The sequence below is a fragment of the Arvicanthis niloticus genome, chromosome X, assembly GCF_011762505.2.
Source record: "Arvicanthis niloticus isolate mArvNil1 chromosome X, mArvNil1.pat.X, whole genome shotgun sequence".
NCBI lineage: Eukaryota > Metazoa > Chordata > Mammalia > Rodentia > Muridae > Arvicanthis > Arvicanthis niloticus.
The window spans coordinates 6,645,536-6,661,724 of record NC_047679.1 but is presented as its reverse complement, the minus strand read 5'-3'; the positions used below and the strand labels follow the sequence as shown (position 1 = coordinate 6,661,724).

At 36.5% G+C, this 16,189-nt stretch overlaps 1 protein-coding gene across 14 annotated transcripts in view; it reads right to left on the bottom strand.

Moving 5' to 3' along the window:
- Positions 1-16,189, bottom strand: part of Cask (calcium/calmodulin dependent serine protein kinase) — a 340,810-nt gene that overhangs the window by 31,923 nt on the left and 292,698 nt on the right. For 6 of the 14 annotated variants that reach the window (XM_076918412.1, XM_076918411.1, XM_076918413.1 and 3 more), the window contains 5 exons: positions 8,798-8,876; positions 6,950-7,035; positions 4,838-4,906; positions 2,285-2,353; positions 864-899 (listed from right to left, as the gene is read on the bottom strand). In XM_076918412.1, coding sequence (XP_076774527.1) covers positions 864-899; positions 2,285-2,353; positions 4,838-4,906; positions 6,950-7,035; positions 8,798-8,876 — 339 coding nt within the window. The remainder of the gene's footprint in view (positions 1-863; positions 900-2,284; positions 2,354-4,837; positions 4,907-6,949; positions 7,036-8,797; positions 8,877-16,189) is intronic. The other 8 variants (XM_076918415.1, XM_034484815.2, XM_034484816.2 and 5 more) reach the window with 3 other exon arrangements.

Below are 16,189 nucleotides of genomic sequence, written 5' to 3'. Positions count from 1 at the left end.
TTAGCAGACAGGGGTTATAACACAGCAGTGTTTTATGAATGACTGGAATTCTAAGTGCTTTAAAATAAGGCACTATATATCCAAGGTTGCCCAGTTATAGAATATTCAGACTAAACTGTGGGGATATTCTACTAATTATTAATTTATACAATTCTTAACTTAAAATCAGATTTAGTATTTTTTTAGCATTACATTTCAAGAAAAACATTCCCATGAATCTATCTATTGATATTAAGTGACTGTAAAACCAACCTGAAGGCTTTGGAACTATTGTGTGATATTTCATTTTAGCAACCCAGCCCTTAAGATGAATAAATCTCTGCATTTGTACCTACAATGCACAATTTAAAAGTGCTGGCTGGTTGAAAGGTGATGCTGAACAGCACTTAGCATTTTGAAACCAGCACAAGCATATCAGGGTAAAGACTAAGGTACTGATGCCATGTTTCATTGCATAAAACTTTTAGACAAACAGACAAATAGAAATTTAATTTTAATTTAGCTTTCAATTTCAGAAAAGTGCCTTAAATTGTTCATTAGGGCATGACTTTTAGTTATACTTAGAATTCTATGAATTTTGTATGCATCAGAGGCAGGTAAGATTCTCTAAGACCAAAACCTCTTTACTGCCAGCTTAAAAAAAAAAAAAAAAATCAGGTTTACAATAACCATCACAGCTACAGAGATGTGAGGGAAAAAATCTTTATAGAGAATTAGTCATGTATGTGTTAAAATGAAATGGTACAAGCTTTCAATGCTCAAATGTTATGGTCCAAAATGCAGACATTATGGGATGGAAAGGGTTAATAAAGGATCGGCTATTAGCTTGGTTTAGAGAGTTTCTATAGAGGGTATCTATTCACCTGTCGTCCTTTTGGTTGGGTAGTTGATGGCAAGTCCTGTAGAATAAAGCCAACCCAGGAGAAAAATTTTCATTTACTTGTCAAGAGTACAAAGTAATTTGTGTGTTTCTGTTACAATATGGTTAAAAATGAACTAGATTTAAGTTGTAAAGAGATCATATACATTATTACATTTCTTAGAAATGTTGAGTTATTAGGAAAAAAATCAAACCCAGGCCATTTAGCAGCAAGCTGAAGAAAGCAGGTAAGTTGAGGCAGAGAGAAAATGTGTTCTTAAGAAACAACTCAGCATCTTCAACACAAAAGCCACTGCGGTTCAAACAGCCTATTACAAAACTCCCGAGCACAAAAGAACGGTTGTCTTTTTAACTTCATCATTGCAACCGTTTCGATTTTGAAAATTTTAATGGCTCTATGGATTTTTACCATCTTAATAGCATTACATGTTAATGTAAAAAAGGAATTTTGGAGAACCTAGGTTCACATTGGAAACACAGTTATAGACAATTTTCTTACACAATTTCTCTTACTTAGATACTTGGGATATCATTCCATTTGAGATGATTTTTGAACGACTGATGATTTGGTTGGATAAGAAAGTTGATAATATTCTCAAAGGGCAAATTAAAAATCAGAACAAAAGGCAAACACTGCTGCATTCTTAGAAGCCTCCGAATCACAGCTGTGTGACATGCAGCAGCGTCAGCAACGTAAGAGAAGATTTGGCTATCCCCCAAACCTGCAAACCCGTGCACGTAAATGCTTGTTTGGTTAAATGATTCTATATTCCAAAATGGAGAGTTCTGAAAAATGGCAACTTTCCAAGTTTAAGTCAAATATGTACTTTGTGTTAAAGATGTGATACCAGCGTGGCTTAAGTGCAGTTTGAAGCCAGTTCCTTTTGCTTTTCATATCCAGGCAAGGCTTATAATTCACAAAAATATGTGCACGTACCACAATAACAAGAGGGCACACCAATTCGTAAACTTAGATAGCGGAAACTAAAAGATGTTGCTGATATCCCTCAGAATGGAAAACTATGAAGCCCGAGAACACCCAAATGTTTATTCTGCAAAATCCCTTACATTTATCATTTTTAAATTAAAAAATTCTTAAAGAAATTTAAACACATTTCTATTTATATCCTTTGAGCAGCCATATGTATTGGTAGGGTGGCTGAGAGGTATTTTTAGAACAACTATAGCACTCTTGAATTACATTTCTTCAATGTAATGTGACTGATTTTTAAGGAGAAGGAAATGTTGAGGAAGGTTTTCCAGGAGTCAACTGCAAGGCTGCTGCAGTCGCCATGTATGTCTGCAGAAGACAGTCTTTCCACTGAACACATGTAACTAAACACTCATGGCAGGTGAGCACCAACAAAATTGTCACACTTGGCTGTGTGGAGCTAGAGTTCTTACCGAAACAGAATTGTTAGTGCTGCTATGACCATTAGCAGGGGACTGTCTGGAAGTGGAGGGGGAATCTCTCTGCAATAAGACACAAGGTTCATTAACACAGAGCACTAGCACAGACACAGATATTCAAATGAACAGTCCCAACCACCGGCTGACAACTACTTCCTCTGAGGTTAATGCTATAAGAGGTGCCATGCTGACTGACTTACATGATTTCACAGAGGTATGAAAATACTTTTTTTTTTTTTGCAATTTGAAGATTCCCATATTATAAGTGAGGGCTGTGCTGTCATTGATTAATGATTATTCTTCTCCTGTATCCAAAATTCTACAATCTTTGCTTTTTAAATTGGGCCCTCAGTACAGTGATATTAAAACCTTATCAAAGGGCTCACAATGATAAATATTATAATGCTATTGTACTGAAGATCTCAACTTCCTAGTTTTGTATTAAAGAATAGGTTAAAGAATGGGTTTGAGAAGTAGTTTACTGTTCTTAGGTACCCCACTATCAAGAATTACCTTTCTAGAATAAATATTACTAATGGGGTAAAAAGAGAAAGCTGCACCAGAAAGTAAATCTCTTTCTTTGTAACATTTTAGTAGACTGAGTAATGTTCGATTTGTGGCCAAACTTCCCAGGAGGCCACACCTTTTGCTGTACAACCCAGTCTGAATCCTTTCCTGGTTCTGTTCCTTAGTGTCCAAGTCAACTATCAGAAAAAAAAAAATAAGTCCTTTAAGACATTTCATTTGTAGAGTTCTGTATCAACTTCTGTTCAAAAGATATGTTTCTCTCTAGGATACTGAAAGAATACTTCTGGAATTGGTTAGGCTGAAATAGAATGAGATCCTTTAGAGAAACATTCTCAAACATTATGCAGTGGATTGATCTCTAGTTGTCATCTTCAGGATTCAAATCAGTAGGGATAGGTTCTGGGGGAAGTGGATGAGAGTCTTCTTTAGAGAAGCCTTGTCCTAGCTAAGAAGAGTCCAAACTTAGGTGGGTTAAAAAAGAGTTGTGTTTCTATGTTGGGGGTGAACAAAGTAAGAGAAGGAAATCATTTGTTTCAAATATCTAAAGGTATAGAATCAGTATGTATAATACTGGTGCCTCCCTCAAACTAGTTCAAAAACTTGACAAAAAGGAAAAACTTGTATTAATAACTAACAATATCTTCTGGTTAACTCCACCCCCAACCCAGTCTATTTACTGAATGTTGCCAACACATGAGAAATGTTGAGGAACCTATGGTTCTAGAATATTTAGAATTATTTATACAAAAATATATGCATGCCTGCCATTTTCTCTTTCCCTGCCAGGTTTATACTCTAAGTAACAAAATTTAATGCTCTGAAGCTTGAAGCTGGAGCACTGCTGCATATTTTTGAAGTATATTAATCGACATTCCATAGGAAGTCACCAAGAGGAGCTCAAGACCCAACAAAATACGACAATTTAACTGACAATTAAAAATCTACTTGAACCTTCTACTTGTTTTATTGTGAAGTTTGTAGCACCACTAAAGACTTGAAAGTGCACTCTTGCTTTCAAATTTCTTAAGCATATATCCAGTAAGTTAGCTACCAGCCCTTAAAAATTAGCTTTAGAAAACTGTAGGCTTCATATCTATTGATGTACAGTGATAAAAACTGAACCCAGGGACTCACACATGCCAAGCAAGCATTCGCTATGTAACATTCCCAGCTCTTACACTTCATACTAACATACTTGGAAGAGCCACAGAGAATTTTTAAAAATAAGGCTCAATAAATAACATTTGAGCTGAATGTGCTACAACCAAAGAATGATTCTATTATGATAATTTATGTCTCTCAATACAGAAAGAATAGATTTTTGACTATAATGAGCAAAATAAAACTGAAAAATACCCCATAAGTTGAAAGAGTTCTAATTGCCAGAGGATAATCTGTTTTCAGAAACATTGAGGGGGGTATGCATTATTCTACAAAAGGTACTTGTTTATGGGTCATTTCCCACTTCAGATATGCAGACTTTTACAAAGGTCACAGGAGGCTGCATCCTTTTGGTGAATTCATTAGGGTCTCATCGTGAGATCTGTCACTCATTTGAACAGTGATATCTCAAAAGAAATTGATCACTTCTCAGACTCTTGGAAAGAACTACCTGTGGGATGTCTTAACAAGGGAAGTGAATGGACTTCCTGGGAACACTGCTGGATTTTTTGCCTCAGGGTCTGTCTTTCTTTCTTTCTTTCTTTCTTTCTTTCTTTCTTTCTTTCTTTCTTTCTTTCTTTCTTTTCCTCATCAAGTTTTATGTTTCTGTAGCTTTTCTATATTTGGCTTCGATTTTGCTGCACAAAGGCTGAAGATACGTGCATGGAAGTAGGGTCGAGGAGGTGGGTGGGACCTCCTCTGTTCCGTTATCTTTGTTGTAAAATTGGTGTGCAGTGATCTAACAGCACAGGCAGAAACAATTTCCCAGAAAGCAAAAACATTCAGCCATCAGCAGACAGTTAGTTAAGAACTCAGAGGAGACACGGGTTTGGAGGAAAGGCTTGTTAGACTTATTACCTCACAGGACGAAGACTGAGTGCGGTAGCTTGGCACAATCTTGAAGGTAATACTCCCTCGCATTTCCCTCTGGGGGAAGAAAAGAGGAGAGTTCTTATGCAAACACACATTGCACACAAAAACATAGAAGAAACCACTCAAAACATGTGAGTGCAATCAGTACATACCACCTGATAGCACACAGCCCTTAAAACCCCCTAATTATAAAGCAGCAACCACTCAGGTTACTGGTAGAGGTTTCTGGGAAAGGTCCCTCGAAGTCAAGGCTGACTACCTTGTATCTAGCAATGAATGGTCTCCAAGATCTCTGATGGTTATCTTTTTGTACACATGAATACAAAAGAGTGGAAATGACATGCCTTACAAAAATGACTATACACCGAACTGAAGAACAGACTAAGTACTTACAGAAAAATCCTATTTAATATGCTACTCTCAGGTGCTATCACCATAAAATTGCTTTTATACTTTATTAATTCTGGCATTCTTTTTTATTACGGCAAGCCTGGGATGCTTACTTCATGTCTAATAGGTATTCATTACACAAGAAGCTGCTGCGCTGTAGCAGGAAGGACTTGAGGCATAAAACAAATGCTTCCCTCTGTTTGCTACAACCCAGCATAGATGGGGTCTGTCAACAAATGTCAATGCTTTTTATTGAAGGCCTAATTTCAGTACAGATTTTTTTTTCAAGTATAGCCAATAATGGCCTCGCCTATAGTTACCTTCCCCTTTTTGTGCTGTAGAGAGATACACTGCAGCAGCCCATGACTCAGCTAAGCAGGAAAGAGGTTCCTGATAGTCCTAATGTCAGGAGACTTTTGAGGTCAGTGAGACACTAGTTCACAGGAGAATGCACTGGGGAGGTTTTTCTGTAAATCTCTGGTTGGTAAGAAACTGAGGAAGGATAACAGTGTGCAGATTCACACTGCCAAAGGCAGGCAAAATGGTTTCAAATGTCACTGCAGTTAGCACATTTTCCTAGTTGTCAGTTTTTGATGAATAGTGCACAAGTTCAGCTTCACATAAACGATGGGACAAGAAGGATTCTGACCATGACTGAAGAACTGTTAGGTGTGTTTCCCTTACATCTATTTATTTAGTGTGTTAGGTATGAGTGGGAATACCTCAGTTGCTGTATGAACATGGGTATATGTAAGCCAACCCCTGTGTGTATATGCTTGTGGAGGCGAGAAGAGAATGTTGGGTATTCTGCTCCATTATTCTCTACCTTATTTCTCTGATACAGGATCTCTCACTAAACCTTGAGCTAGGCTGGTGGCTAGCAAGCCCCAGCTACCCTCATGTCTCTACCAGACACAATGCTGGAGATATAGGCAGGTGAGACCATACTCTGCTTTTTACATGGGTGTGGCATCCACACTCAGGTACTCTGACAACTGCTTTTACCCACTGAGCCATCTTTCCATCCTGTATATTATGTGTGTTTTTACAAAGTAAGTTAATAGACCTGTCAAGATGGCTCAGCAACAGGACCTATACAACGAGAAGACCAGTAGACATGCTACTGTGGAAGGGGACATCTCATGGGGCCCTACCCCTAGACAAAGAACTACAGGCAACTAAGGAAGGTTCAGAGGGAGAAGTAGTTGTTCCCAGGGATGAGCCTCCCACTTGGTCATCCAATTCTAAGTGGTCAGCTCTGAAAGCACATACATACAAGTGATACTTAACGGACTCAGCATGTTGTATTTATATGTGTAAATATCTAAACATGTGTGCAACAATACAAAGAAAAAGAGTCCATGAATGAGAGGGATTGAGGGAATGGCATATAGAAGGGGTTAGAAGAAGAAAGGGGAAGGAGGGAAATGTAATTATATTTTAATCAAAAATATAATAGTTAAAAAAAGGATGGCTTAACATATGAAGGCATTTGATGCCAAGCTTGATGACCTGAGTTCGATCCCTGGGACCCACATGGAGAAAGCAGAGAACCAACTCTTTCAAATTGTCCTCTGAACCCCATGTATGTGTACATCCACAGCCACACCAAAACACAAAATAAATAAGTGTAATAGAAAAAAATCAAAATCTAGGTTAATGAACTAAAAATTAATCTTAGAGAAGGGAAAACTTCCATTGGCTTACAAGCATTTTTTGTAGCTGTTCCACTGTTTGGTTAGCGACACTGATGCCGTTGATTTCTCGAATTTCATCACCAACATGAAGTGTACCTAAGAAAATCATACACGATTATAAACATGAATGGAGTAAATGCTTTTAGAATAATGAACAATGAAAGGTAGCAATATAATACAAAAATTACAGGTCTAAAAGCCAGTGATTCAGAGACAAGACCACATTTAGCTGTAGAATTACTCCACCTTTGTGTAGTAAAACCATCTAAATAGATACATTTACTTGCAGAAAGCACAGTTTTGATGGGTGGCCATAGAAATTGTTGACCACCCAATAAGAGATTATCAGGTATGAGCAGACAGAACTGAAAATAAAACAAATGACCACTACTTCTAAACAAAAACATAAATGATGATAGAAGCTAATAAATGGACACAATGAGTAAGAATTCAGATGCGGCTGAGGAGGGTTTCAATGAACTTGAAGATATAACAAAAGATCACTTAAGGTCACAGAAATAAAGACATAAGGAAACCAGGAAACAAAAGAAAGGAATATATATATAAAAAAAGCCATGGGATATAGGAGTATTTAATGTACATCTAACTGAAATTCAGAAAGAATAAAGAGAATGAAGAAGAAGCAATGTTTGAACGGATGAACATTTTCTTAAACTGATGAAAGCATTACTATACAGATCCAGGAAGAATAAGATAAATAAAAAGAAATCTGGGCCAGAGGTTAAAGGCTTTTGCTACCAAGTCTGATAATCTATGTTCAATCCCTGGAACCCACATGGTGGAAAGAGAATTGATTCCCACAAATTGTTCCCTGACCTCTACTTACACACTGCGGCATGTGTGTGTGTGTACATACACAAAAGATATTGTTTAACTTTGATATATGGAAACTTTAAAATTTCTAGGTAAGCACTAATATCACAGAAATAGGGTGCTGAAATTAGAAGCTAGGAGATAACAAAACAAAAATCTCCAAAAAATGAAGAAAAGCAAAATAGTAGAATCATCACATTGAATATTAATGAACTACTCTATCAAAAAATAGTGATCAAAACTAGTCACAATAGAGCATGTCCTTAATCCTAGCACTCAGGAGGTGGAGGCAGGAGGATTACAAGTTTAAGGTCAGCCTTGGCTGCTTAGTGAGTTTGAAGCCCATGTACCCAATTCATATATTCACATATTTAAGTCCAAAGAGAGATTTATAAATAGAGACTGAAATACTCTACTATGGTAAAAGGATATTTTATGAAGTATTTGTGGGTCAAGCATATCAAAAAATTAATCAACACATAAAAGATTTGAACAAAATCATTAACAACACCAAGCCAGTTGTGAACTCTGTATGCAGCAATTAAAAAAAGAAAGGTTCTTCATAAATATATACTCATAAAAATGATTCAAGTGCTTTGCCATGAGGGAAGGTCTTAACAATCCTGTGAGTAATGCTGTCATACAGACCACACTCTCTGACCACATGTGACTAAGTTAGAAATAATTACAGAAAGATGCCTAAAAAAAATCTCTTTAAAAATGGTAAATAAAAATACTTCTAAATAATTCATGGGACAATAAAAGTATAACAGAAATGTAAGACAATGACAAATGAATTATAACAAATGATTGCATATCAAAATTGGTGGGATACAGATAAAAGAGTACTTGGAGGTTTTAATCTCATTTCTGGTGATGGGGATGGAGTTTAAGAACAAGGTCTACAATAACTGAAACTCAAAAGACAAACAGCTCTTTTATGTGAATCATAAAAAACTCTACTTCCATCAGAGGTCTAGGAAGAACGAAGGAAGGTAAAGGAAGAATCCCAGGCAGAACTCACCTTGTCTGTGAATCATACCCCCGTGCATGATTCTTGCGACAATACAATGATTTAGCTCATTCATTTTCAAAGTGATTCCCTGTAAAAGAAAAGGAAGTTGGTAAGGATACAATTAAGTGAAAGCACTATTTTATATTTGTGATTTTACTGTGGGTAATTTTAATTATAAGAGATAAAATCATTAGAGAATATATAGAAAAAGAAGACTATCATATCACTTTACACACAAAATTGTTCCATGACAGAAATGCTACTTGTTGGTGTTTTGATTGCTAAACAGCAAGAATACATTTTATGTAGTACCTATTAATATTTTAATTATGATTATCACATTACTTTGATTTTTATATTGCTAATTCTTTTTAAAAAAGTTTTTACTCCTACCAAGGGTATATACTTTATACTTGTGTATCCCTTATATTTATTCCACAAAATAAGTTTTATTTTATAACACACATAAAATATTTCAAACTGTAAAATTTGGCAAGTTTAACATATGTATGCATGTGTGAATTTGTCACTATAATCAGATGGCGACTGTGTCTCTTAGACCCAAAAAGTTTCCTCTTGTTTGTTGGCAATCTACCCTCATTGCTCTGCACTCTCCAAAACAGCCACAGATGGGCCCTTTCTGACTATAGAGAAGCTTCTATTATTTATAAATGAAACCACATTCCTTTGGGTTGCTTCCTTTCACTTTTCATAATTATTTTGAAATTCTATCATGTTGTTCTATTATCTATAGCTTATTCTTTGTCTTTATTATTACATTGTTTAGATATACCAAGATACTCAGGCTCCCTTCTATGTCACAGTTTGGTAGCTACAAATAAAGCAGCATTCCTGTCTTAATCCCCACATTCCTGTAACATTGTTTTTTTTTTTTTTTAAAGATCTGAGACATTTCATGTATTTGTGTATCATCTTCCTATAGACACTAGAATATTTTTTTCTGTGTTAATATTTTAGTATATATATTTTTCTGTGTTAATATTTTAGTATATACATTGTTAAAATGAACATATATTAGTGTTTTTATATTTTGTTTATTTGCTTTGCTAAAATTATGTTTAGAAGTTTTGCATCTATATTCATGAGGGACTCCATTCTGTACTCTTCTTGCAATATTATTGCCTGGTTTTATAGGGTAGCACTGGCTTCATAGAAAGAGTTGGGGAAAACTCATTTCTTTTCATTGTTTTGGGAGAAGTCTATGTAGAATTGTCTGTGGCCTGTCTGGGATGAACACTTGTTGACATCTTTTCAGCAAGTATTAATGCAATGGTCATATAGTCATTTTCACGATCAGTCTGATCTTCTGTTTGACTTGTGCTGTTCTGTTTCTATTTTCTAGTCTACTGAATTCTACTTTTTTTTTTCAGTACTGAGAATTGAGTTTAGGGCCTCACAGATGCTAAGCAAACACTTTACACACACACACACACACACACCACACACACACACACACATGTATACACACACACATATCTCACCATTCTCATTTATTTCTATTGATTCTCATTTTATCTTCTACTTATTTTGGCTTTAATATGTTCTATTTTGTGTTGAGGTTTTTTAGGTGGGGATTTGAGCAAGGTCATTGATTTGAGACCTTTCTGTTTTTAAAAATATAATATATTTTAATATTAAAATTTATATTTAGTGTTATATATTTCTTCTTATTAAGTACTATTCCAGTGGCATCACACAAAATTTGATGGAGTGTAGTTAATTGTCATTAACTGCAAAACACTACTTACCTTCTGATTTCTTCTTTTATCTATGGGTTACTTCAAATTATAAGATTTTTTTCTTTTTTTGAAATTTTCTTTACACTTTTTATTTTTGAGGCAGTCTTGTTGTATAGTCTGGGACAGCTTCAAATTCACAGTCTTCCTGGCTCTGTCTCTTGAGCATTGGGAATACAGGTGTGCACAACTATGCCTGGCTTCTATTTGTTATTAATTTCCAACTTACCTTCACTTTTGTCTAAGGATAAACTTTGATATCAGTATAGTCACTTCAGCCTTCATCTGAATAATGTTATAGAGATATAGCTTTTCTACCCTTATTTAGAAACTATTTTTCTTTTTGTATGAAGTACATTTCTTGCAGGTAAGATGCAACTGAATACCTAACCTCTGCTTTGTGTGTGTATGTGTGGCATGTACACATATGTGCATGTATGTATGGGTATGTTTTATGCATGTGTGTATGTGTAGGCTAGAGGATGTCATTGGGTATTCTCCTCTTATGCTCTCTACATTACAATCCTGCAGTAGGGTTTTTTGTGTGTTTGTTTGTTTTTTCTTTTACAGAACCTAGAGCTTATAGAATTTTTTGGCTCAGCTGACAGCCAACAAGTCCTAGTGACCTTCATCTCCAGTGCTTCAGTTACAAGCACATCTGATTTTTAATATGGGTGCTGGTGATCCCAACTCAGCAAACCCTCTTACCCACTGAGCCATATCTTCGGTATCTCCCAACTCCAATTAGCTGCAAGTTGCTGCTTTAGTGACTGTACTTGGCTTTATTATAGCATATATAACCTGTCAATTTGCCTTTGAGTGATACTATACTACTTTATTTAGAGAAATTTCTAATAGTACAGAGCCATTTCTTCCTATTTGACCTTTACGTTACCCATGTAATCCATTTTATATATGCTATACATCCCAATGCAAAGTATCTTTGAAAGAGATTTATGAGATAAGGGAAAACGTTATAGTCATTTTTAGCTTTGGTGTATCTACAGATGTTTATATTTGGCCCATTTTTGAAAGACACTTCGTCGTCTCCCCAGATTCTCAGCTCTGGTCCCTCAATTCAGGGACTCTGCCTGCTTTGCTTCACAACCCCATCCTCATGCACTGGCTTGTAAACTTTCTAAAGGCAGTAGGGTGAGACAATTATAAGAGTTACTGTCTTTGCATACTCTCATAGATCTTTGTCCTTTATTGCTTGATGTTCAACCTTTCTCATGTGTAATTTAATATCTGTTATAATTTCAACTGTTTCAGATGAGAGGGGCAGAAGTGTCAGGAGCCATAATGGGACAAGCTAATAATTAGCAGATGATCATCCTGAAATGCTTGCCTTGTATTATTATATAATCTGCGACAAAGTGAGCCCTCATCCAGCAAGGCTGTGGGGGACTTATTTTAGGAAAGATTCCTGCTATTAATATGCTTTTCCTATTATTATCATTATTAAACATATGTAACAACCACTAAGCAATAGCACAGCCCTTTGGAGCAGATCTCTGCAGATCCATGAAGATGTACTGTCTTGTAGTGATACTATATAGACAAATATATGACTTCTTAAGTCTTAATGATGATCCTATAAGAATTCCTAAAATTATATCAATGATTATTAAGCTCTTTTATAGTGGGGCTGCTATTAGGTCCCTTTCTGATAGTCAAAACTGCAATGAGAACTCTGCCAGTCTCCCCAAGTGTCATCAGTTAATTGCCCCTAGATAGTAACCAGACTTTCTCCTGCTCAGAGCACATTCCAAGAGGTTGTAAAACAATTAACCAAAGGTCACTAATAGGGAACTAACAATTTATTATAGGTGCTAGGACAGAAGAGAAAATATTGCCTGGGATTATCTATACAAAACTTCACTAATTTCTTAGTTATAGTTTTAAACCTTCAGTGAACATGTGGAGCTAGATAGGTGATAGATGTTTAGCCAGATAATTACTCCTAAAGGATATGCATATAAACATTCTCTGTTGTAAACTTCTATTTCAATTTATGATTTGAATTTTGGTGTGAACTTGTGATGAACTTTGTTAACATGTGACCATGTACTCTGTAAGATGTACAAGTACTGAGGACAAAGAGATGAGAGTTAGTTAGAATAGTTAGATATAGAATAGAGTTAGTTAGAATAGTTAGATATAGAATAGAGAGTTAGATATAGAATAGAGTTAGAATAGAGAGTTAGAATAGAAGATAGAATAGTTTGTCCCTTTTCCTTTTTCCCCACTTAGGACCTTTCCACTTTTCCCCTTAGATAGCTTTCATAGGAAACTTTTAACAACTTAGTAATAAATGTTATAACCACATCTCTAAGTGTCTTTTCTTCCTGGGACCTCAGGCTAGCACACATAAGTTAGGGCCCAGCAGCTCCTGCTGAGATAGTACAAAGGCTGTTTGCCTAACCGGTTCTCTGCTGTTAGGCTACAGGTGTTAATCACTTAGGCCTGCAGTCTTACCCTCAGAAGAAGTTTTTTAGCACTTTTTAGAAGTTATTATCAGCATTCCAGTACAGGTCAGAGAGCCAGAAAACCTTGAGACCCTCAGACTTTAAAGCCATCGCCAGAGTTCTATTCTGTGCCCCTGCTGCTACCCTCTACGGGCTAGGAGGCTCCTGACATAGAAGCCCAAGTTTCATAGTTATAGTTAAAGCTATTTTACATTTTATTTTTCAATTATTCATTATTAAGACAACCTTCCATAAACATATTTTTGCAGTAGATCTGGTTGATCCTAAGAATCACACAGGGATCTCTTAAATAATGTTGACTCTTAAGCATTTAGATTTATATTCATCAGGACAGGAATGGAGTCTAAAATTATGTATCTTTTAACAAGGACACTTTATAGGAAGTGGTCTTGAATTTGAAGAGGTTAGCAGTAGGCATTCAATTTTGCCTCTCTCTAACATTCTGTTAGAGAGCTTCATGGAATTATCTGCGCATTTACATTCTACCTTTACTTTTGCATGGTTCTTCCTATCTTGAAGCTCTCTGAAGGACTAGATGAACACAGTGAAAAGTACAGTTTACGAAAATGACTTTGCCTAGCATTCAGTTATAATGTTCAAGTTTCATTTCCAATTTGTATATTCAATCAGCATGTATGGCCACTTTGAGAAGTATTCTGGAAAAATGCCACAAATGAATGCATATGTCAAACTGAGTTTCATAAAAGACAGTACAACAGAGAGTCTACCCTTAAAGCTAACAGGTTTCTATATTAACTCAACTGACATGAATGGGAACCTACTATGTGGCTATCACTGTTTTAAGCACAGGAGTAAAGGAGGCAGACAGCATCTTCATTGCCAGGGAAATTTACTTCAAATCAGTTATAGTCAACATTTTTATTGTGTCTTCCCCCAAAATTTCTTTGCAGAGAAGTGACTCATGTTCTTTCTCCAGGGAATGCACCGGCTCAGCATGGGATGGGTATCTATTCCTGAACCTATCAAAGCTTGAGGAATTGGGTAGTGGTGCTTTTCCCCTATTGTGTAAGCTAGTTGAGGTATGGTCTATGTCACTTCTAACTATTGGAGTCACAATCAATAGAGAAATAGTTCTGAGTACAGTGTTACAAACTGGAAAAATACAGGGTCTAAAGGGGCTGTATCAACCTCAGGGAATTTATGCATTATAGAGAATCTCCAGACAGAAGAGGTCATGTCAATACAATCTGCAGAGTAATACAGAGCTATGCAGAAGACAAGTGAACAGGCAAACAGTCATAGTAATTGTAATAGTTACTACTGTTACTGTTAATATATATTTTACATAAAATCTTGTTTTCATGGCAGCCAGTGAAAATATATGCCATCACCAAGATCACATGACTGAGAACAACCTTTTAAAAGAGACTTTAAGGAGTGATTCAAGGTCATTTTATACTTTCTGAAAAAAAAAAAAAACAACTCAGAGATAGATGTGTGTATTTTTTCTCAATCTGTGTAGTCAGCCCTCATTCAAAAGACTGCTATTGGCTTGCTTCAGATTATATGATCATAAGATATTTGAGACCTCCTTATTGTCTTTTATACCTTTCTGTCTGCTTTGCTTGGTTGAATATTAACCCCTCCTGCCTTTCCAGAAAAGCCTTCTTTTTCTTTCTACGTTGGTTGTAACTGAGCTTGTCAAATTGGCTAAGCTGCAAATTTACCTCCTTAATATGGACCACACTGTGGAAAGTGAGCTCCAGGAATGGGCCATGTCTTATCTGCTCTTCTATCACAGGTATCTAATTCAGTGATGTATCATATGGACTTTCAACATTTTCTCACCAAGTCAAGCAAAGTACAAAATGAATGAGTAAGATTTTTGACTTCTACAGTTTGGAGGGACCTCAGGGTCATTTAGTCAGTGTGCTTCTAGAGATGAATAACCTGAGGTCTATGGATATGAAAGGATGTGCACAAATCACCCAAAGTTGCTGCCATCTGTGCTCTTAAGACCAAGGATTACTAAGCCCTGAGAGCACCAGAATGGGTACCCAATTTGCATGCCCCCTGTGTGTTGCCAGATAATGGTAAGGCAACTGACTAAGAACAGTGAACAAGAATACAAACAGCAGTGTCTAGATCTGAGGGCTCTCTAAAAATTGTGGTCACAGACCTGCTCTTCTGTATTTCTTCCTTATCTGGAAGGCAACTGGAAAACTTTTCTTAAGTAGGTATTTTGCTTCTCTTAAGAACTCTGAAGAAAGGATATAAGTGCATATATTTGAATGTTTTCCTCCCTAGAAATGTGCTCCCATTTCTCAACTTGAAATTTGCCCAATATTCTGTCTCAATGTCACTATCTCCTTGTGCATTCAATTGTATGAGCTTGAAGTTTGAGGGTCATCCTTGATTCTTGCTTCTCTCATTGCAACTTACTATTTGCCTTACTGATTTATTTTCATTCATTTGTTCTGAGACAGGATATCAATTAGCCCAGGTTGCCTTTGAATTTGTTACGTAGTTGAGGATGGTCTTGAATTGATTCTCCTGCCTCCCCAGTGCTGGGGTTACAGGCATGGTCACTAAGTCTGGCTCTTTCATTCTTTTTATCTTGATGTACATTCTACCAGTTCTGAGTACCATGATCTCTTCCCTATACCATGGCAGGGTCTGCTTTGGTATCTAGTCTCCCTAAACTCTGTAACAGTTTCTAGAGTGCTAGTTCTAAAATGAAAACCTAATCTAGCTCCACGCTAAAAATGATACACCAGCTTTCTGCCGCTTTGAGGCTAAAGAGAAGACACTCTGACATGTCTTACAGTTCTTGTATGGTCCTAGCCTCACCACTTGCCATGCTGTCTGTCAGTCTGCTGCAGTGCCTTCTTTTCATGTAGAAACTATGAAAGAGCCTTTTTACTCCCAGGTCTCTGCACATCCTGTTTCATTTGCCTGAATTGTTAAGTCATGTTAGTTCCCCATCCTTTTCATCTGCTCTGGGGTAGTCCTTGATCATCTCAATCTACCATGCTCCTGAGAATGAGTGCAGACACAGTGTCAATTCTCTTGGCATAGGAAAATGGATGAACAGGTCAACGTGAATGGAAGGAATCTTATTTTCGCAACATTATTCAGGTCTTTGAAGGTTTCCTGAATTACGTTTCTTCAAATTTTTGGTGAAAGCAAAAGAT